Genomic DNA, 22,284 nt, shown 5'->3' on the forward strand with positions numbered 1-22,284 from the left:
TTGATTTCTATTACGTTATACTCCTTCAACGCTACTAGAATAGATGGCTTGTAGTGTTTACTTTATTACACCACGGTGTGGAGTGCTGTTGGAAAAATCATATTTAGATGTTCAATTAAATAACTCAAATTTGCGGCGTGTTTTGCTTTGGAGTTACTGTACCTCATACATACATATGCATGCATTTATTTGATAAGAATACCAAATATTAGTTTTAGGCACTATATCAAACCACTGAACGTCAATTAATTTTAATAATTGTAGCGCATATATTACATGATAATTACAGTACGTGGCTTAAGTGTCTTTTCACGTTGAAATACAACTCCACACAAAGGTGTACATGTGTAAAACAAACTATCCATTGTGGCTAATGTAAATTGTAATTCGGGACGTATCCATAGTATCTACAGTCGCAGACATATGCATTCCACCTACAAGGCGTTCTGCTCCTAAACACCCCTCCCGTTTTGGACTGCTCTGCTTTCCTACCACCTTGACATTCACCGCGTCTGTTTCCTCCTACATCTTGTTACGTCTTGTTACGGGAGACTGCAGTCGCACTCTCTATTACACCTTCTCTCTCTCCCCTAGAGACTAGCACGCCCACTGTGAAGTACAGGCCTGTAAAGCTCCTTTTGTTGGATCTGAATCCGGTCTCCAGGTCTACTCAGAAAATACTACCAAAGGACTGATTACTCTTCCTCCTGCACCCCATCGACAACATCTCCTCCTCTAGCGCCCTTGCTAATGAGCCTCTTGCCTCCAACATCCCCCCAGTGAACCCCGTACTTCAACATCATCGTAGGTGGAACCAGAGTCGACAGTTCCATGGCTACCCCCCAACATACACCCTCTGCACCTGCCATTGCCCCCCCCCCCCCGTTCTCCACCAGCGTCCTCAAATGTGAGACCATCACTCATCACTAGGGAAAGAGCAGACTGGAGCAATTAAGAGGTCAAAGTAAGTTGGGTTTTCTTTTCTTTCTGACGTCTTCTGTTTGGTTTTAATCGGAGCCCATCACATCAATAAAGTCAGCCCACTTTCCTGGACTTTTGTGTTCTACTGTATCGGTGTTTTACAGATGCAGATCCTCAACAGCTATACTGAGTATATCCTCCAGCAAATAATCACCTTGGCAGTAGAGGGTGCCAAGCAATTACTTATATTTTAGTAATTACTTTATTTAAATCTACACTTGCATTGATGTTAATACTAAATCCTAATGGTCATTCAGGGTTACTAGATGAACTTAGAAGAAGTCTCTTCTTTCCAGTTTAATTCAGAGGTCTGTGTTAAATGTCATTAAATGACTAACTTTCTAACTTGCTTTCGGGAGTCACAGCTTCCCAAGGGAATGCAGTAGTCCTCTGGTCACTGCTTAAATCGTGCCTTCCTTAATGAACTCCAGATTTTGTAGTACAGAAATAATCAAATATGGCAACTAGGGTTTTGTAAAAACTGAGAATCGTGGGATGGAAAAAGCAGAATGCTGCTTAGATAAAAATTCACAGGATGCAGAGGGAACAATGAAATGAAACAGTTAATAGAACTAACGGAAGTTTTCTCTGGCTCAAAATTGTACACAGGAAATTCCCAGTTTCTGCCAAAACCTCAAATGCCTCAAAACCTCCAAAAAAAAAGTAGTGTTTCAGAATTATCGATTACCTCCTAAGCTGTAGGCAATGAGTACTCATGCTCAATAAAAACAGCTTGCAAAGATTAAAGTGCTTTTATTATTGAGAAGAAAAATAGCTACCAGAAAGAACAGTCCCATCACTGACAAGTCTGACATTACAAACAACAGATGTGGAGGTATTTGAACTCCAGTGAAACCTGCACAATTAAAGCTTACAAAATGCAAATGGAATATTAGAGATCTGTAAACATAAATGCATGCATCAGTACATGCAAAAACCTGCAGAAATAAAAGGATTAGTTCATTATTTGAAGTCTGTAAACAAAATATGATGACATTTGCAGGATATGTGAACTGCAAGGTTCAAGGTATACAGCTATGTAGAAAAATGATAGAAAACTTTCACAGTAGCTCTCTTTCAGATGGCCATAAGGCTTTCGTCCAAAATATTACATTTTTTCTGAAAAACCATTACAAAATCACATGGTTCATGTGCAGGAATTTCCTTCAGGCCTTTCATGTAAACAATACTATTTTACTATTCATGTTCTAAGTGCATTGTACATTGCAATTCTGTAGTCCACCCAGATGATGTAAGTAGCTGATAACAATCATCATATAGGATGCAAGAGTGGCATGAACTGAATATGAAGGTTAACTGCTGTTCTGACCCATTTTTCTTGCAGTGGAAGCTCAAAGTACCCACCATGCCTTATATTGCCAGTTTCTCACAACCTGATAAATTTGAACATGCATGAAATTGACGGTAACAATTAACAATGGAACCTTTCAGATTTTTTTCACAGCAATTACAGTTTAAAATTTAAATTTATAACCTATTTGTCCGATACAGTCAATTATTTTTGGATACTTGTGTGTGCCGTTACTGAAGGTGCAAGCAATTATTCAAATATGTCTAAGGCGTTTGAACTAGCTGCACAAGAATGTACCGATTAAACAGAATAAATCATATGACCTTGTGCATTACTGATAGCATGTAAAACACTGATTAATTGCATGGTAAATATAGTTTAAATTGTTATGGTTTCCAATGGCCATATTAATAATAATAATAATAATAATAATTGCTTACACTTAAATAGCGCTTTTCTGGACACTCCAGATATTACATATCTGACTGTTTTTTTTTAAACTTTTATTTACCCTAAATAGAGGAATAAACAAATGAACCCATTATTTCATGCCCCTTTCAATATTCTACCATTCTGAGCAACCAGCCGTGAACGGAGTTACCCCCTGTGAGGCCCACAGAACTGAATAATAGCATATTTTCCACTAGTCATCCAATCTGTGTCTGCAGCAGTCAAGTTCTCCCCCTGGCCGGCTTGCAGACCAACCTGCACGTCAGCTTTTAAAGTTCTCAAGCTGCACAGAGGAGCAGGGTGAAATCCCCTTAATGCAGTTTCAAATGGGACATCATAGTCCCACTTCCTGTCGCCTGTTAGTTTCCTATAGTTCAAATCCCCTTTGAAAACGATTAGGTCAGCTCTCTGCAGTTCGGCATATAGCTCTGGAGCATCTGCAGCCATGTCACAGAATTCGTGAGGCAGAGTCCAGAAAGGATGATCTTGGTAAGACCAGATGCCTTCCTTCAAGTAGCCTTGCCACCGAGCACCACACACAGACATCCACAAATGACTGGCTGATAACATCTGCCTTAGTGTCCATTCAAAATCCTTCTTTGTCGTGTCAGAGACGAACCATGGCATATACTTCCCGTGGAAGTGGATTTCAGTGGCAAGGCCGGAGGCCACAAGGAAGTCAGCTAAGACCAGATCAGTGATGAGCTCGAAGCCAGCATTGTCCAAGACGAAGTCAACTCTTCTAGATGATCCTGCAGGCCTTCTGGTTAGCTTGTTGTTCAGCAAGGTAGTCCAAATCTTGGTGGACTCATCAACTAGGATGAAAGGTTTCAGACTTTCTAGAGAATCAATCGGACTGGACTTCTGTGAATTCTCTTGCCCAGCTGAAATTGAGAGGTCACATCTGTTACCCCATAGGGACACCTACAAATCAAAGAACATAATGATAATCGTCAGATGAATATTCTTAAGGACGCAGTTCCGGTAGAACTCTCTAATGATTAAGTCATAACTACACATATTACAGTATACAAATAATATTCATCAACCTAATAAAATACTATTTAACTATTTTTTCAGATTGTGACAGAATAACGTCTTGTCTCCTAAAACTTCAGCATTATGACACTCACAATCTGTTAAATCTTATATGCTTTATTAAGCAAGTGTGATAATAGCAACCCAATATTACAATATTCAGGCTCTGAAATTTGTATAAGTAAATGAACGACCGTTTCATTAGGTATTAACAATGCTGCATGGAACTCTAGACAAATTCTTTTTAAAGCCCAGTTGTATCAAGAGATTTAACAATTCCGACCTCACCAGAAATAATTCTATTAAATTTAAACAGCATCATAAATAATTAAGAGGCAAATACTGTTCCTAAAACAATGCATTAGTTTTGCATTTAAGAACAAACCTACCTGTAGCAGTTTAATGAAGTGCTCTCTCAGCTGCTCCTCAGACAAATCTGTCAGGTCTTTATGCAGACCTTGGAGATATGTGCAGAGAATCAAACTAGCTTGTTGAGATTCAAAGAAGCTTTGAGTCTTTCCTTCCTCAAACACATCAAAATCACTAACTGGAGGACTGAAAAAAAAGTTATGTTAGTTTAGGTTAGCAACATCTGTTCACAAAAATGAAAATTGTCTACAATGATTTCAAAGTCTTAGAAAAAAGTTATTTTATAATTCCCACTGTTTAGGCAGCCTACATAACTTCTACTTACTCTCTTATTCTGCTATATAGTCCAATTTTATGATAAATCCTCAAATTAATGTTAATATTGACAAACATCCATTCGAATAGCAATAATGTGTATTTGTATATGTATCTTGCTGTTTGGCCTTACCATAATAAAATGTTCTAAATAAATGCATTAATTTAAAACAATGAATCTGTTTCTTGGAATACAGATATATTTGGAAGACATTCTCTATTTTTAACAACATTTTAAGATGATTAGTACTTAAAAATATAATACAATATCAGCCTTATGGGTGGAAAAACTTAAATGTTTGATTTAAAACCTGAATAATTATATTAAAATATATATATATAAGCCTGTTTCTGATACAGGTTAAATTACAAAGAAGCCATTACAACACCTATTCCTTTCTACAGTATGTATTATTTGCAAAAATTGAATAAATATGCACATTCTGTAGCAACACATAGCACACTTTGCTTAATGAATAGCCTAGGAAAACACTTAAAGGTGGGCAAATAAAAGTAATCCCCAATGCAAAGATCTCAATGGATACTTAGATTAACTTTGGTTTTAATTTAAGTAATTTAGGCAAGCAGCCTTCATGTCCAATGTGTTTTATACATCTGCCATTTTAGGCGCAAAGCAGGAATTTCAATCAATTTCATTTATCGAACCTTTAAGTAAAACTGCAAATTAACTGTAAGATTATAAACGATATTCATCTATACATTATCAGAAAGCTACTTGCACTTAAGTGTTGTGCTGTTCCCGAAGCATAATGTACAAAATCTGACTAGGCTACACACAACAGAAGTTTCCAATTAAATTCGCTGACACTACAGGAAAGGGAAACATACTTAAGGCACCGTGCTTCCTGAATCCTCCGGTACATATAGCACTCTACATACAGCCAAGGGGACTTAAACCAACTTGGCGGCACATTGTCATCCAGCAACGACTGCTGTCTCTCCAGGTACTGGTTCCACATGTCCATGTCCACCAGTCCATCAGTTAGGGCTAGAATTGGCTTGTCCGTCTGCAGCTCATTTTTTAATTTGGACAGGAGGGAGATTGCCTTCTTTTCTGCCTCTAAACCCTCCTAAAACAGAAGTAATGGTGCATTAATAAATACAAATATTCCTCAACTACTTATCTGTTAAGAGCTTTCTAAATCCAGCACTAAACACAGTACGAATTGCCATAATTATTGTTAACAAGATGACAAAAATCTGATGCCACAGTACAAAATGACCTTTACAGCTTTCACATCATTCTTAATCTTTTAGCGGATTAACACAATATTCAACTTCTATGGTGAATATTAGGAAATGAATGCACGTGATCTATGGTGATCCATAGAGTAACTGTTCACTCATAAGTATGAAAAACATAATCCTGAATAAATAAACCCTACTGCAATCATAAGAATTGAAGGGTCTACTAACTCACCTCCCCATGCTCTTCAAAAAACTTGTTTTTATACCGATGTATGGTGTCAATAACCTTGGTCAGAATTTTTGGCAACCTGTCCTTTACTGTCAAATACGCGAACGATCTGTATGAAAAACAGATAAATAATTTTGCATGAATTAACTGGACTTCTAGATTAATAAAAAGGTAGTGTGATGAGCCACGTGAGAGTGGTATAGTATCACTGTTACTTTCATTGTTATAAAGATACCATGCAATTGTTATCAGAATAACATTAATGACAAATTCATAAACAAATCCAATCTGGATCCTTAACTACTGAAAACACTGAATTGAAATTCTTAAACTATGAACGTACTGCGATGTTTAATTATAGGAAGATCAGAAACAGCTTTAGCAATGCAATTTCCTTTCACGATGTAATATATGCAACAAATATTGTGTTATCGTACATAACTTGTTTACTCCAAACAAGCCTCTCAAAGCTCATTAAAAAAATAAAAAACAGACACTTGTAGCTACACATAACAACATAGATTACATAATCACGTTACAGCCCAGAATCCTACTTAAATTAGCTACATACTTTAAGGTACGGTGACGGTATTAAAATATCCACAATTAAACATAGATTTTTTTATCATATTATTTTAAAGATGTGCATATTCTCTGACACCAAGACTATATAGCAACAAACCCCGTATACTTGGCGGAAAGGCAATCTGGAAACGTTCTGAGCGTGGCTTGCGCTGCCATCTTTACAACCAGGAAGTGTCAGGTTGAAATTCAAATTCAACTTTATTTATCATGATCACTATTGAGCAACCCGAAGAAATACTGAAAGAGTTATGAAGTCTTCTTAAAAAACTGGGAATGCAGCTCCGAAAGTATCTTCTAAAACGTTGTGTCAGCCAATCTTTTATATTACTTTGGGGAATTAACAGGTATTTTTCCCAAACAATGAAGTATTTATGTTAACTGTAAGTTAATTTTAAAGGTAATTTAAAATGAGAGGTTTTGAAATGTATGAATGAGCTCTTGACGTTTTCGAAGGATAGCATAGACCATAGTTGCAGATTGAAATGTACTAAGAACTGCGTAGTAATAGTATTTATTCTGTTTTAGAAGCACTGGAATTATGTATGATTCAAGGTCAGAGTGGCTGGATGAGGTAATTCTTCTGAGAAAATGTGAAGGGGCCTCTCGCAGTGCTTACTTACACATAAATAATATGCATTGCTTTCTGGATTAAAAATATGTATCAACAAATGTATAATCGTTTCTGATAACAAAAAACTATCATTAATGTCATGATGACCGTAACATTATTTAGCGTGAAATCGATGTTCATACTCAACTGTTTTCTTTCCTGTAAATCATGTTATTCATATTCAGATGAACTGATATTCGCTTGTTTTAAATATCGATCCCACTTGTTTTTGTTGACCGTGACGTTATTTCAATTTGATTCCCAGTTTATCACGTTATCTTGCGTCATGTGATTGCGATATGAAACTGCAGACAGGCAGTGTTAGTAGCTACAGATATAACGTGAAGTATCCCGGAGAAATGAAAAGGTAACCCAGTACTACAAGTTGTAGTACAACAGTTATATTTGATCTGTAACCACTGCACTTCGTTCTATTAAAAGATATTATTATGATTATGATTACTACATTTCTATAGGTACTATAACACTAACATCAACAAGAACAGATCATCTAAATGCTTCAATCAATTTCTTCCAGAATAGGTGGAGAAAAAGTTTGTGAACCATTTTACAATCATAGTCCTTTACAATGCTGCCTTTTTTTTCTACGGACGGAATCGTACAATTCTTGTTCCCACGCTCTTCCCCTTCCATGTAGGTAAACAATGGTTCTACGGCTCTCCGGAATTCTGCGGAGGCTCCAGCAGTTTCCTGAAAACAGGCATTTCAGTAGGTTCCTCTCGGCCAGCCGCACCGCAAATCTTTTCATTGGACGGCCGGAGAGTCGGCAAAGTCCCTTGAGCTTCAACAAGACACCCCTGAGTGAGGGAATTATTTTAAATTCTTTCAAGAAAAACAATAACCACAGTGGTTATTCCAGTATTTCCATTAACTGCAGTTTGCAATCAAGTAGTGCTTTTACTTATGGGAACCTCTTCGTTGGTGTTTCGAATACACGGGAAGCATTCCCTTTCCCCCTGGGAATGCAGAGGCGGATTCTGTCGACTACCGCCACCAGCCCTATAACAAAACAGGGAGGCCTGCCTGGAAAAAGGCCACCCAAGGGACCAAGGACCAAACAGCCATCCAGAACCAACCAGCCCCCACAGGAAGACAAGGTACCTGTCTCAGGCCCTGACATCTGACATTGACCTAGGCCTCAGAGAGGGAGGGAATTCAGTCCTCTGCAAAATGCATTGAATCCCAATTCATGAATGTTTGCAGTACCATGTCAAAATACACTTTTTTTCTCTCAAAGTGCACTGATTTATTTCGTTTTCATTCAAGTACTGAAAAATCACTCATAACTGTAATGGACTTTCTTATTTTGATTTCTGCACAGGGTGTGATGCAGTGCATTGCTTATGCAACAGCAGACCAGTATCACTTGCCGACATTGTGCCATGACCTGATATCCCATGGATATGCTGAAATTACAGACTTGCCGAGAGGTACGTTTTTAGAGCAATAGACATATTAGTCTTTTAGACCAAATTCCTGGAGTGACTGACAGTGCCATGCTGTCAAAATTAATTGTACAACCATTTTGCTATTTTCCTCTATGTTTGGAGTGAAAGGTGTTCACATATTGTGTTAAAAATGGTGTTTTATGCAGATGAGATAATGTAAAAGATAAATATGTTTAATACATCGTGCACAGTATCCACTGTATATTTCTTTTTTTAAAGAGCAAGGTTCAAACTGTGCTTCACTCTGATTCACAGTTTTTAAAGGCTTTTACTGTGCATGTTGCTTGATACTGCTGTTGACAGCTGTTTTAAATTCAAAGGTCTCAGTATAATTCAGTTCTGACATTAGCTGTTCCTTGGACAGTCTTACTTGTTGTAACTGAAAGTGTTTTTTAACACAGGTTTTAAAAGTACATTTAAATGTACATGTGATTTTTGTTTTAAATGTGTATCATCCTTGTTTTCGTCAACTCAGATACAATTCAGAATCGTTTGAAGGTTGTGTTCGTGTTACAAACATTTTTTTCCAATATCTGCTTCCTTTCATCAAAAAAGATAGAATGTTATATAATCACAATGCAAAATCTGCCTGTCAACAAGTCATGTAAATTAAAGTGATTATTTTATATGGAGTTAAAATGAGGATCATCTTAAAATCTTAGCATTCTGATACAGGGGGTTGTGCAGTAGAAGTTGCATTGCAAGCACTGTATGTTTTCATTGTATAACATTTATAGGTAAAAAATTACAGGCTTGTTTCTTTAATGTTCATTTTGTTGTATATGTTTCTATCTTATCTTTCTTAATATTTATCCTAGATGCTGCAAATGTCCTAGTCGTTGGTACAGAAATGGCTTCAAAACCAAATGACCAAGCAATGATCTTTTTCTTCAGGTAAGTAGAACTTTTGCAAACAGATTTTCAAGGAGACATGCTTTCCTTTGCAACAGAAATGTTGCCTGATACGGCTGAGAGAGAACTCCCTGCTACATTCTCTATGGTAATCTGCTTGCCTGATCAGATAGGTGCACCCTGCCTTCACTGTCGTTAATGAATAAATGGTCAAAGAAAGCCAGGTTAAAATTATTCAATGCATTGGTAAGATCTTATTTAGAATATTGTGTACAGCTTTGGTTGCATTGTTGTTTTAGTTCAAAGAAGCAGTCATTTGTAAGGATCTACCCCAGGACTGATATTGAAACTAAGACTTGAGGAAGCCAAGAAGATGTGCATTTAGGATTGAAATCATAAAGCATTTCTTTACTTCTTTCATGGGGGTCTGGAACAAACTGCCCAGCTGTGTTAATGAAGCAGAATTTTTGTGTATTTTGTCTGGCACTCTTATGTTGTAATGAAGCCCTGCACTTCCATGGAATCCATTGCTGACAATGAGTATATTTCTTCTGGCACAGGGAGGGCTCTGTCGTCTTCTGGAATGTGGAAGATAAGACGGTGTGTATGACGAGAAGCCTTGGAGACACCTGATTACTGATGCAATCGTTTTTGTTTATCAATTTTTTGTGAAGCTGATCAAAAGGCCACTAAAATATTGATAATTGTTGTTTACTTGATCCATTTTGTTCACTGGGATAATCAGTTTGGTTAAATCTGTTTTATTTTGAAAATGAACGGAACAATACAGTCTACACAGAGGATAACATCATATTTTGTATAAAGACACTTGCATTTGTTTCTTATTAGAGAAACACTATTCCAGGTCTAAGAGCATACACTTTGTTTTATTTTGAACATATGTCATTGAGTTTCATTTTTGTTCATAACAGTATAGAATTTGTTAAGTTGTCTTGTTTAACATTTGGTTTCATAACTTGCCTGCTTGGATTTTTAAGGCGCCACTGGATGTTTTGCAAGATTTTTAAGATTTAAATGTAATACTAAAGCAAAGTCAAACTATACATAGCTAAATTGTAAGTACTTCATTCTTGCTAGAAGACCACAGTCAATGTAGAATACTCTTCGATTGTTTATTTTGGTAGAGTCATCAGGGGGTTTCGTTTTAACCCTCACATGTGACTCCTGAAAACAGTAGTTCTTGTTTCCTAGATGAAACATGTTATGAGAATCCTGGAGAATCATGAGATCCAGCCATACGAAGTAGCACTAGTTCACTGGGAGAATGAAGAGATCAACTACACAATTGGGGAGTAGGTTTGAATATCTTCTTCTAATTCAATTAGACAGAGTAAACAAGTCTTTTTCTTCTTTTTTGATATCAGTGTGCTATGTATAACGTTCAAGCTATACAGTCTTTTTATTTAAAAAATAAACCTTCACACATAAGAAGTATTTCCTATGTTTTCTGTGAATTAATGTCTTCACTTTAGAATACACTGTATCTTAGTGTGGAGTTCAGGATCAATAGTATGGAAAAATACTTTATGTCTTGTATTTCAGGTAATAACTTATTCTGAGATCCTGAGAACCACTATTATTGCACACAGACAGTGGCCACTCACCTTATTGTGTGAGATGTCACAGCAAAGGGAATAAATACATAACTTTTCAATTTTTGTTTCATATTAATTCTGTTCGCTGTTTTCTTTTTGTTTTGGTGCTTTGAATTGTGTGGAGTTTGTTGTGTATATAACTAATATTTATTGCTTCTTCAAAGTGTCACAAGTGATAGTTGCAAATGATTGCAAACTACTTTACAGTAACAAAATATGACAACTGTGAATACTTTTGCAAGTCACTGTAATAAATGTGTCCTTTTGCATTCGGACTGTAAAAAATCTGGAAAAGTATGTAGAAAATACTAGTACATGTTTTTACTTTTGTTTCACAAAGTATTTGCAATTTCAGCTGGTACTGCCTCTAGCACATAAGCCTGGTAAAATGTGAACAAAATACACAATAACCTGTATTTTGTTTTGTTTGCTTTTCAGTGGTACCAAATTCTCATAAGGGACTTCTTTATTGGCTTTTGTAGCAATGCATCTTGCACGTTTTAGAAGAAAATCCTAAGCTGTTTGAAAATTTTTTGAGAAGTGGTTCATTAGGTGCCACTTCAGATAAATAATTATTTTACTTTGTTATTTTTATCTGTTTAGTCTTCATCTAGACCTCTCTTATGAAGTACATGTTGCTCAGTTTTCCTTCTGAAACTGACTCAATCAGTGTTTGATATAAAAAAATCCTTTAAGGTAAAAGCATTCTTTTTCATATCTTGTGCTGTATATCGCTGTCCTTGTTTTTTCAGAGGAAGCTCAAAGTTGCATCATGGGAATATCTTGCTAAACTCAGAGCTAGATCTTGAACAAGTAGTTTTGGAAAAGTTTGCATTTTCCAATGCACTCTCATTATCAGGTAAGATAAACTCATTTGTTTTTCCAGTACTGGAATCTTGATTTCTTATTGCCCTTCTTTGCATTTTCAACTTTCTCTAGTTGAAGGACCATTTTTTTTAACCTAATTAATGTGCAGCAGATCAAACATCTTGCCTACCCAGAAAATAAGGATCAAAGTTCCTTATTTACTTTGTACATTGTTGTCATGTGCCAGTGGTTCCCAGCCCTGGGGCTGCAGGAACACTGTGTCTTCTGTTTTTTGCTCCAGATACATTCTTAATCACAGGCTAATGGATTTCAGGTTTCTTTTTGAAGCACACTTGTATACACTTTCGTTTCTTAAAAGGTTAAATGGGATTTGTAATTGGCATCAACCTTACCCAGTCTCTGATTTCAGAACTGCCCTCATTCAGGTCTACTTTCTGAAATGTAAGTTATTCTGCAGAAGGAGAAATCACTCATTGTGGGAGCGTCCGATACCAGTTCATTCATACCTGTGTCTGTTCATCCTCAAATGATCAACTACTAAGAGCTGTTTAGTCAGAAATAATGGCAAGGTTGCAGGGAGGCTCTGTTAAGTTCTGTGGTCTGATGTTGTTGGAAATGGTACTCTTGAAGTTGAGTTAAATAAAAGACTAAACAAGCAAGCTGATAAGTTAGGTCATCAGTTAACACTGGAGATGCAGAGCTCAGCTGGAATGAAAATGGACAGACAGAGTGTTCCCACAGGACCAGAGTTGGGAAACACTGTTATGTACAAGAAAAAAGCAGGAATGACTCCCATCGCTGGGACATCTCAAGAGCTGTCATGAACCACAGTGAACCACCTAAAACACATCATCCATTCATTTTCTAACCGTTTTATCCAGTACATGGTCGCAGAGCAGCTGGAGCATAATCTGGCGAGCAATGGGCGCAAGGCAGGGTACACCTGGCTGGGATGCCAGTCCATTGCAGGACATGCACTCAGTCACACCAGGGCCAGTTTTCCCAGAAGCCAATTAACTTACCAGCAGTGGCATTGTGGCTAAGGATCTGCACCTGTGGCTGGAAGGTTGCCAGTTCAAATCCCGCGGCCGGCAGAGGAATCTTACTCCGTTGGGCCCTTAACCCCAGCTGCTCCACAGGTCCTATATAAATGGCTGAACCTGCGCTCTGAGTCCAAGCTTCTCTCTCCCTGTCTGTGTGTCTCATGGAGAGCAAGCTGGGGTATGCGAAAAGACAAATTCCTAGTGCAAGAAATTGTATACGGCCAATAAAGTATGTGTTTGGACTGTGGAAAGAAAATGGAGATCTCGGAGAAAACCCACATGCAGATAGCCCCCCAAGATTTGCACTGCAAGCCCACAGTGCTAACCACTGAACCACTGCACTACCCCTAAAACGCATCACAATTGTTAAATTCAGATTTTTGCATGTTTTAAAGTTAATGTACTAAAAAAAAACTACCACTTTATGATTTTCAAAAAATGGTTTCACGTTCGTATTCTGAATCACTAGAAGAGCTACAGAGTCTAGATGTGCATGAATTCCTATTAACCTTACAGTATCTGTAATATCTATAATATATATGATATGCAGTGCATTTTTCTAGATTAAGCCAAGTAATGTATACTCTAGCATTTTTTTTTTGCAACAGTATTTGACAAGTAATGTGTTTTATTTATCTAGTCCTCTAACAGGATGAAATAGATGCTGGTTTTTTTTAGGGAATTGGAATACGGCCTTATACGATTATCAAGTCTGATACTGTACATTAAACATCGTGAGCAAATCTCTGTTCTGTATTTTTCTTGGTGGCTTGATTATGCACACATCCTTCACACATCTTTTATAGATATTAAAGAAGTGATAGAACTTAAACTTACTGATTGTGTGTAGTTTGATTAACGCCACCTATTATTTAACACAGTTCAGTGTTTTTCTAGTACTATATATTAGGGGGTGAGTGCACCGAATTTCCACCTGGGGGCTCCATTTTCATCAGCTCAAGTCTGTTTTGCCTAATGGATTTGCTTGGAATTAGGCCTAACCCTAGGGGTGTTCAAATCTGTCGGTGTCCTTGGGTATCTCTTGTGGCTCAGTGGTACTGTTACCATGGAGATGCTAAGCCACTGTATCGCAGAAATACAGAAACAGCTGCCCTAGAGGACATGAAAATTGGAAATGCATTCTTTAGATTTTGGGTGCTCTTAGCTGCTGCTTTTGAAGGGCTTGAAAATATTACGTTTAAAGCTGTGATAGCTTAATAACAATTTGTGCCTTTTGATATTCAACTTTTTCCTTCTTGACAGTCACAGTTTTTGATTTGATTAAAGAAATAATCATACTAGAAAGTGGCCATTTAGCTATTAATCTTGAATACCAAAAATTGAGTTGAAGTGGAAGCTGTGAAGTAATTCTAAGAATGTATTATAAAGCATGCACAAACTATGAAAGTGAGCTCATCAGAATAATTATCTGATTTAAGTATCTGCTTGTGCCTAAGTTTTTTTTTCTGTGTTTGTTTCAAGTAACTTATGTGATTTTACTTGTCTGTTGTTTACTACAGTAAAGTTGGCAATCTGGGAGGTATCTCTGGATAACTTTGTGGAATCTATTCAGTCAATTCCAGAGGTAAGATGGTGAAAACCCACACACATAAGAACGTTAAAAAGATTAATAAACACGAGGAAGCCATTTGCCCCATTTAGCTCATTTGCTTGCCAGCAATGATAGATCCAGTGATCTCATCCAGATTGTCCGTAATGTAATAAATTCCTACGGGGATACAAGCATTCACTGTTCTTTATTATAATGCTGAATTAAGCAGAATAACATAGAAGTGGATTCATTAGCTCATGGCGTTCTCAAATAGTAAAGGAATTAATTCTTAGACACTGTGATTCACTGTGACTCACTGTTTTGACTCTGTGATTTAGACAGTGCAGGTTTGATCCGAGGTCACTTCAAAAGTGACAGGTGGCATTCTCCCAGTGGCAGCACAGCCAGAGATGGGTGGGGATTATCTGGTCAGGGCTCTGTCATCTCTCTGCAATGCAGTGACCCCTATAACTTCCTGAGTACATGCAGGCTTGTGAGGTGATACCTTTGAAGACACTGCAGATCTTAAATTGTGTCTAAAGATGAACAGCTCAGTGGTTTGGAATGTCAGAGGAATTTATCTGCACATCCTGATTCTCACTCTCTTCCAATACCAAGTGGGATGTTACTGAGAGCTAAGGTGTAAAGATAAAATTGATGACTCTATGGATCATTATATCATATAAAAGAACTGGCAATTCTTAATTTATGATTTGGGGGGCAGACAAAGCTGAAGCTATCCTTGTGCCAGCCTATCAGACTGAAAGAGCACCATGAAACACTACATATTGTCAGGTGTGTCTACTCCCAATTTGGTTTCCAGCTGGAGTCCTGGGAGGTCTGTCATGACTAAATTCACTTAACAAAGCTGGGTAGTACCCAGCACCCCTCCACAGTAAGCAATACATACCAGGGGCCTGATAATTTCTTAGTTGTCAGTTTAACCCATAATCTGGGAATGTGTTGGGAACCCCTTAACGTATGCAGTCATGTTTCCACTATTCTAAAATAAAATATTCATGTTGTACTGCTTATTATCAACATTTTAACTGTAATAACTAGCACATTTTAACATAAAAATCACCACAGTCTATTCTTTAAATCTGCTTTGTGAACACAGTTTTTAAAATCGACACTTAAAAACATGCTGTCGTTCTAAAGAAAATGGGAATCAAGAAGTTTAAGGAGTTAAGTTAAGAAAAAGACTGGTGTTTATTTGGATACATCATTTTCATCTTCTAGATGCTGAATGGAAGGGAAATCATATTAAAAAATAAACAGAAAGCTGTGTTATGTAGTTAAAAGTATAGATCTTAAATCGAAAAAGTTTATGTTAGAAACATACGATACATTAGTAAGATTTTCTGTGTATATTGTGGTCATGGCAATACAATAAAAGATATTGCAGTTCTAGAATCATTCCAAAATTGAACAACCAAATACAGTCCTAGGTTTAAAGGAGTATCCTACAATTTTTTTTTAGACCATGGCTTTTTAATTTTAAACAAAGAATACTATGAGGCAACCAAATTCAAGTAGTCAAAATCCTTAAAGGCACAGAAAGATAAATACAGTGTTCCTCTTTAGAATCATTGAAAAATTTACCTGAAGAGCATAAGGGCAAACAACAGTACAGTAAATTTAAAATTGAGAACAGAAGGTATTTTTTACACAGAAGGTTATAGAGGCCTAGAGTAAGCTACTAAGCCATGGTATTGAAGCTGATGCCCTGGCTTCTCCCCAAAAAAAGACAATGAGATGCTAGGATCAGTTATTTCCTAAATAACAAAATGAACTACTGTATATAGGCTGAGTGTCCCATTTCACGTGTAAACGTTTTTATTTCTGAAAGAAATCTTGCGTAACATTGAGCCTTGGGAGAAAAAAATTAAGAGTTTGCTGAATCCAGTTCTTTTGGTAATTTTTATTTGGTTTTGCTTTTAAAAAATATATATTAACAACCCAGTATGTTAATACAGCACTATTGCTTAGTGCCTATGATACTTTAGAGCCAGCACTACAGTGAAGGGATCCCAGTGAATCCAAAATGTTGCTCAATTTTTTTTTCAGTTAGGCGAAAAATGATCACCATGGGAACCAGAACTGGTTGCTAGGTTCCAGCGCTCTCCTGCAGAGGTGGAAGGTTTCCCCAGCCGAGACGGGCTTCTGTAACCTAGGGCTAGACATTATTCCATGTTACCCACTCCACTGAAGGAGGACAACTTCCCACACCAGCTTAAACAGTTTTATGTGTGGTTGGTGGTTCAAATCAAGAACATTGTGTTTCAAAAATATATACTGTATTTATTTGCAGTTGGTTGTATATTGAACTAATTATCAAAGTTTTTTGGAACAAAACATTTGGATATACTAGTTCTAGAGGATCTAAATGTGTCTGATTTTTGTTGTAAGAGGCTTCTAGCTAGAAATTTGATTTTGTTTGAAGGGACATTAACACACAAATGACAGGCGAATAGTCTATCAAATAGTCTATTTTTGCTTGATTTTCAAACTCATGTTAGAGAGTCCCTCTTTGTGGTTCTAGGAAAAAAATAATTAATTTCTTTCTGATTCTCTAGGGGTTTGACACCGTACACCAGGTGAAGTCAGGGGGAGAAACACATTCTAAATACAGGGACAATACTTTGTCTTGTTTCCGTTATAAATTTTGAAACATCAGTTTGTTTTGTTATACCCACCCATTCTGGGAGTTTCGCATGTTGTGGCTCCCAGCTACAAACCCTGCAGCCGCACACAGGGGAGAATGAGAAAGTATAGGCAGACTCCACAGACACACCAACCATTAAACCACTCGTCTTTTGATACATCATAGGCTCCACAACCCTGTACCGGGGGTTCAGTGCATCGACAACACTCTGTGCCTTCATAGGGGAGGCCACAGTTGTTGCTGTTTCGTCGAGAGACAAAGGAACTCTAACTGACGAATCCCGCCCTGCTCTTGGTGGGTTCAGCTGAGTGTGTGCTGCTGCTGGAAGAATCTGGGTCAGAGTCAGCCTGTGGCGTGACCCAAGCTCAAACCTGCGATCTCAGAGCTCAACCTGCACTCAGGTCTTTTACTGGTTGGGCCAAATGGGAGACCCTGCAGGGACAATTTGAATGAAATTAGGCATCAGGTCAGAGAAAGAATGCTGCTCTTCTTTCAGCCCATTTACTGCTTTTACATTTATTTGCATACCTTTGTATGACCACACCAATGTAAACCATTGAAATTCTAATGTAAATAGTAATTAAGTTGTTCTTTACATTGAGGATTGGTTTTAGGAACCATAGAAAAGGAAAGAGGACAGCAGCAGAATAAAACACGGGGTTTTAAATGGGATTGTTTTTATTCTTTTTTTTAAAGACACCAGCTCTCCAAAGTGAAATAGAAAATAAAGATGCAAAATCTGTCTCTAAATATTGTACTGCATTTGGTCTACAGCACAGCTAATAAGAAAGAATATGTACCGTGAGGTCAGGACAGTAATTGTGCAAATACATTTCACCAGCTACCACATCATTCTGTGAAACTTGGGATTTCTGCAACCCTTAAAGTGTCTGTGACAGCAGAGTGAAAGTATCGCAGCTCTCCACTGAAGTGCTCATTATTGCAGGTACTTGAATTCACTACTCTCGAGGTGAATTTCTGTGCAGTGATGTGCTCTGTTGCACTTCAGTGATCCCGTGGTATGCCTCGTTTTACAGGGGATGTCCAGACTTAACTCTGGCTCTTTTTACGCTCTTAAATGAAACTGCTGTCTTTTGACACACAAGGATTCAGATGGTGCAGTCAAGTATATCTGTTGCACTAATTTTAAATAACTGCAATTCAACTCGGTGCTTACAAAAAATATTTAAAAGTATTGTAACTTGTAACATCGACAGTGTCAAGAGCACCGTATCAAGTGATATTTAAAACTATATTTTTTATCACAGACCTCAGGTTTTCTGATAAAACTGTCTCACCGTGCTTGTTTTAACTGTCTCAAAAGAAATATGTCATTGCATATCTTTAGAACATGATAAAAGTTACAAATGATGGAAGGCCATTTGGTTCACTTGACCCATTTCCCACTTAGCAGCTTAGTGATCTAGGGATCTCTGCTGGCTGTTACTTAAAAGAAGCCCTGGTTTCGACTTCAACAACATGGCCAAGTAGCCTGTTCCACACTCCCACAACCTATTGCGTAAAATGCGCCCCCTGTTCAAATGCACTTTCACATGTTTCCACTTGTGTGCTCTGGCCCATGTCTTTCTGTTGCAGGGCAGTACATATATTCACAGTACACATGGTCAATTTCACTGTCTGTATTTGTATAAAAACAGATGTTGAAATCGGGAAAAAGGGTCAAACTTTCTCGGGCAGAAGTCATGCAAAAAATCGGAGAACTGTTTGCACTAAGGTAAAGTATTTTTATTGTCTTTAGATGACTGATGTTCGCTTGTGTTGCCAGTGTATTGTATACAGTGAAAAGTGTTATTTGTCCTCTTTGCCATCTTTTATTTCTGAAATTGTTAAAATCCCTAATATAGACACACACTTTTATTGGAATAAGGAAATGCTCCTGTGAGTTCCCTTGGAAAGATTTGCAGTATGATAAAATCACAGTAGTGCAGTGATAATAACACCTGGAACCTTCAACAAAGAACATGGTGTAACCAAGGCTAAGCTGCAAATTCAGTGGGCAATGTGCCATGTTAAATATGTGTTAAATATAAGGCCCCTTTCAGCTTTCTGATGCCATATCAAATTTAGCATGCTAAAAGATTGACAGAATTGTGAGTGAAGATACAGTATCCTTGAAATATGACGCAAAGTGCATTATCATTGACTAAATTGGAGAAAGGACAGTTTCAGACTATTAAGTACTATTCTGCACCATGTGGGTACAAGAATGCGTCTATGTTTGGTATCATATTTTGTTTGTTTTGGTTTGTAGGCACCGTATTAACCTGAGCTCTGATCTGCTTATCACCCCTGATTTCTACTGGGACCGAGAAAACCTTGAACAGCTCTATGACAAGACTTGTCAGTTCCTTAGCATCAACCGCAGAGTCAAGGTAGTGGAATGTGTATCATGTGAAGGAATTCTTTAGAACTTTAGTTCTTTAGAACTGTGACTTTGGCTTTGAAACGCACAGGGTAAACAGAATGCTACTGATGAAAACATACTTGTGGCAGAGTTTTCATATGGCTTGTTAAATCCCTTCCTTGCATTTTTAAAAATAATTTAGACCACATTTAAAATTATATCATTTCAAGCACACTTCCAGAACAGCATGTCACTGTTCATCACTGATGTCTTTATATATACTATAAACTGTGTAATAACAATTCCTTACACTTATGTAGCGCTTTTCTACTCAAAGAAAAGCGCTACATAAGCGCCACCAATTTGCAGCATCCACCTGGATGATGCGACAGCAGCCGTAGTGCACCAGTACACTCACCACATATTAACTATCAGTGGGGAGGAGAACACAGTGATGAAGTCAATTCATAGATGGGAATTATTAGGAGGCCATGATTGGTAAAGGCCAATGGGATTTCTGGCCAGGGTGCCAGGGTAAAAAATACCCCCTACTCTTTTCAAGCAAAGCCCTGGGATTTTCAATGCCCACAGAGAGACAGCGCCTTTTTACAGTACAGTGTCCCCGTCACCTAACTGGGGCATTAGAACCCACACAGGCCACATGGTAAGCACCACTTGCTGGCTCCACTAACACCTCTTCCAGCAGCAACCTTAGTTTTTCCCAAGTCTCTCATCCAGGTACTGACCAGGCTCACACCTGCTTATCTTCAATGTGTTCCAAGATGTGAGGTTCAGGGTGATATGGCTGGGGTTTCATGTCTTCTAATTAAGTTGTATATCACTTGGTGGCTCCATGGCTCCTTCCACAGTCCATGTCTAAGAATGCAGTGCACTAAAAATACAGTATCAAGGATGAAATATGCAGGTCTGTGGCTGGTAACATTTGAATTAGATTAAGTAATTCTATGTTTGTTTAATTTGATATTTTTCATAAGAAAGGTGCCAAACTCAAATGTGATTGGAATTCAGCAGCATTTTCCCCTGATTCCAGTTATGCTTGAAATCACACATATGAATGTCTTATAAACCCACTTGAGAGAGGTTATTTTTACCCTAATGATGATGTGTTGTTGCAATACTAATCCTGAACAGTACAAGAGCAACTGCAGGCTCAGACACTGGGTGTCTGTGCTTGGCTGAGGAGCCAGTAGTGTGAAACTCCCATCTGTAGGATTATGACTTCACACCTTTTAGTCAGACCTTCCTGAAAGGTTTTTAGGTAAAATAGTGCAACTGCAACTTTCTTGAGGTTAATTGTGTGCTGCAGGTGCCCGCCTGTGTGTTCTGTGAGATGTTCCTGCTTTGGCATGGTCTTAGTGATTAAGTGTGGTCAATAGTGATGTCTCCGTGTCGCTTCCAGGTGATGAACGAGAAGCTGCAGCACTGCACTGAGCTGACTGATCTCATGAGGAACCACCTGAGTGAGAAACACGGCCTGCGTCTGGAGTGGATGATCGTAATTCTGATCACGATTGAGGTGAGAGTTGCCAAAATGGGTATTAACAAATGATTGTGAAACAATATGTGGGCACCGTGTTCTGCTTTGTGATCATAGCCATAACAAATAACACATCGAAGCACGTTATACTGTAGTTTTCACAGACAAATAACTGTGTTAACCTGTCATTTTTCATTTATAGTTTCATACCTAAATATACAACTAACACTGTAGGTATCAGGTTTTTGTTCATTTTCATCTGGCCTAGGAGCAATATTTCCTCACATTTTGCAGTTACCTCTGTTTGTCCTGAATCATGATTTCAGTGCATAGTTGTTTAGGGTTAGAATTCAGGTTTAACATAAATGTGATCTACAGCCTTGTGCAGCTGTACTTTTATGCTTCTACTTATTAAAAACACAACAAAATCAGTGTCATGATCCAGTGACAAGTTTTCTTATATAATTTCTTTCATTTGTTTTAGGTGATGTTTGAACTTGCCAGAGTGGTCTTCTGATTGGTAATGCTGTACTGTCACATGTTCTATACCTGAAATAAAATTATCAGTGTGAAATGATAGAAAGTAAACTGTGAACCAGTAAGATCGCATGGTTTTACATGTCAGTTATGTGTGCTTTACATTAAAGAGGAAAATTCTAAAAGTATGTCTTATTTAATTAATTTCTACAATTTTAGGCATTGTTGAAGGTTTTTCTTGAGAGATTTTAATGAACAAAGGAGACCTTAATTAGATCAAGCCACTACCTGTGCATTATGAAACTCAATCTTTTTCAAGATAATTACATTAAGAAAAACATTCATAACAATTTCAAAGTAATTCCCAGAAGGACAGTGTGTCAAAGAAATTCAGAATGTGTTGTTAACCTCCACTATGCCTAGATGATGATGATGATGATTATTGTTACACTTATGTAGCTTTTCTAGACACTCCACTTTACAGCTCTTTACAGGTAATTTTTCCTCCACCACCAGGTACAGCCCCACCTTGATGATGCGACGCAGCCATAGTGCGCCAGAACGCTCACCACACATCAGCTATCAGTGGGGAGGAGAACAGAGTGATGAAGCGAATTCATAGATGGGAATTGTTAGGAGGCCATGATTTGTAAAGGCCAGGGGTCAATTTGGCCAGAACACCGGGGTTGCATCCCTACTCTTTTTGAGAAACATCATGGGATTTTTTATGATTACAAAATGTCAGGATAATCCGAAGGACGGCGCCTGTTTACAGTATAGTGTCCCCGTCCATACTATACTGGGGCATTAGGACCCAC

The 22,284-nt window shown here is 37.8% G+C and overlaps 2 protein-coding genes across 4 annotated transcripts; one reads left to right on the plus strand and one right to left on the minus strand.

Moving 5' to 3' along the window:
* Positions 1–1,718: 1,718 nt before the first annotated feature.
* Positions 1,719–6,688, minus strand: dcph1 (damage control phosphatase 1). The gene is made up of 5 exons (XM_088625385.1): positions 6,586–6,688; positions 5,907–6,012; positions 5,315–5,556; positions 4,171–4,336; positions 1,719–3,667 (listed from the first exon to the last, which is right to left on the minus strand). Exons 1-5 carry the CDS (start codon positions 6,642–6,644, stop codon positions 2,891–2,893), a joined length of 1,350 nt encoding a protein of 449 aa, XP_088481511.1. The 5' UTR covers positions 6,645–6,688; the 3' UTR covers positions 1,719–2,890.
* Positions 6,686–21,651, plus strand: rmnd1 (required for meiotic nuclear division 1 homolog). Of its 3 annotated transcripts, none has more exons than XM_088625386.1 (12): positions 6,686–6,832; positions 7,757–8,216; positions 8,441–8,549; positions 9,386–9,461; positions 9,980–10,019; positions 10,632–10,732; positions 11,788–11,894; positions 14,427–14,491; positions 18,785–18,861; positions 19,399–19,519; positions 20,912–21,028; positions 21,474–21,651. In XM_088625386.1, exons 2-12 carry the CDS (start codon positions 7,764–7,766, stop codon positions 21,504–21,506), a joined length of 1,299 nt encoding a protein of 432 aa, XP_088481512.1. In that variant the 5' UTR covers positions 6,686–6,832; positions 7,757–7,763; the 3' UTR covers positions 21,507–21,651. The 3 variants fall into 3 exon arrangements, with proteins under 3 accessions (XP_088481512.1, XP_088481513.1, XP_088481514.1); XM_088625387.1 differs by having other exon boundaries at positions 6,747–6,868; XM_088625388.1 differs by lacking the exon at positions 6,686–6,832 and adding an exon at positions 6,901–7,059.
* The last annotated feature ends 633 nt before the right edge of the window (positions 21,652–22,284 follow it).

This window comes from Lepisosteus platostomus, chromosome 3 (genome assembly GCF_059453375.1).
Source record: "Lepisosteus platostomus isolate fLepPlt1 chromosome 3, fLepPlt1.hap1, whole genome shotgun sequence".
NCBI classification, from domain to species: Eukaryota; Metazoa; Chordata; class Actinopteri; order Semionotiformes; family Lepisosteidae; genus Lepisosteus; species Lepisosteus platostomus.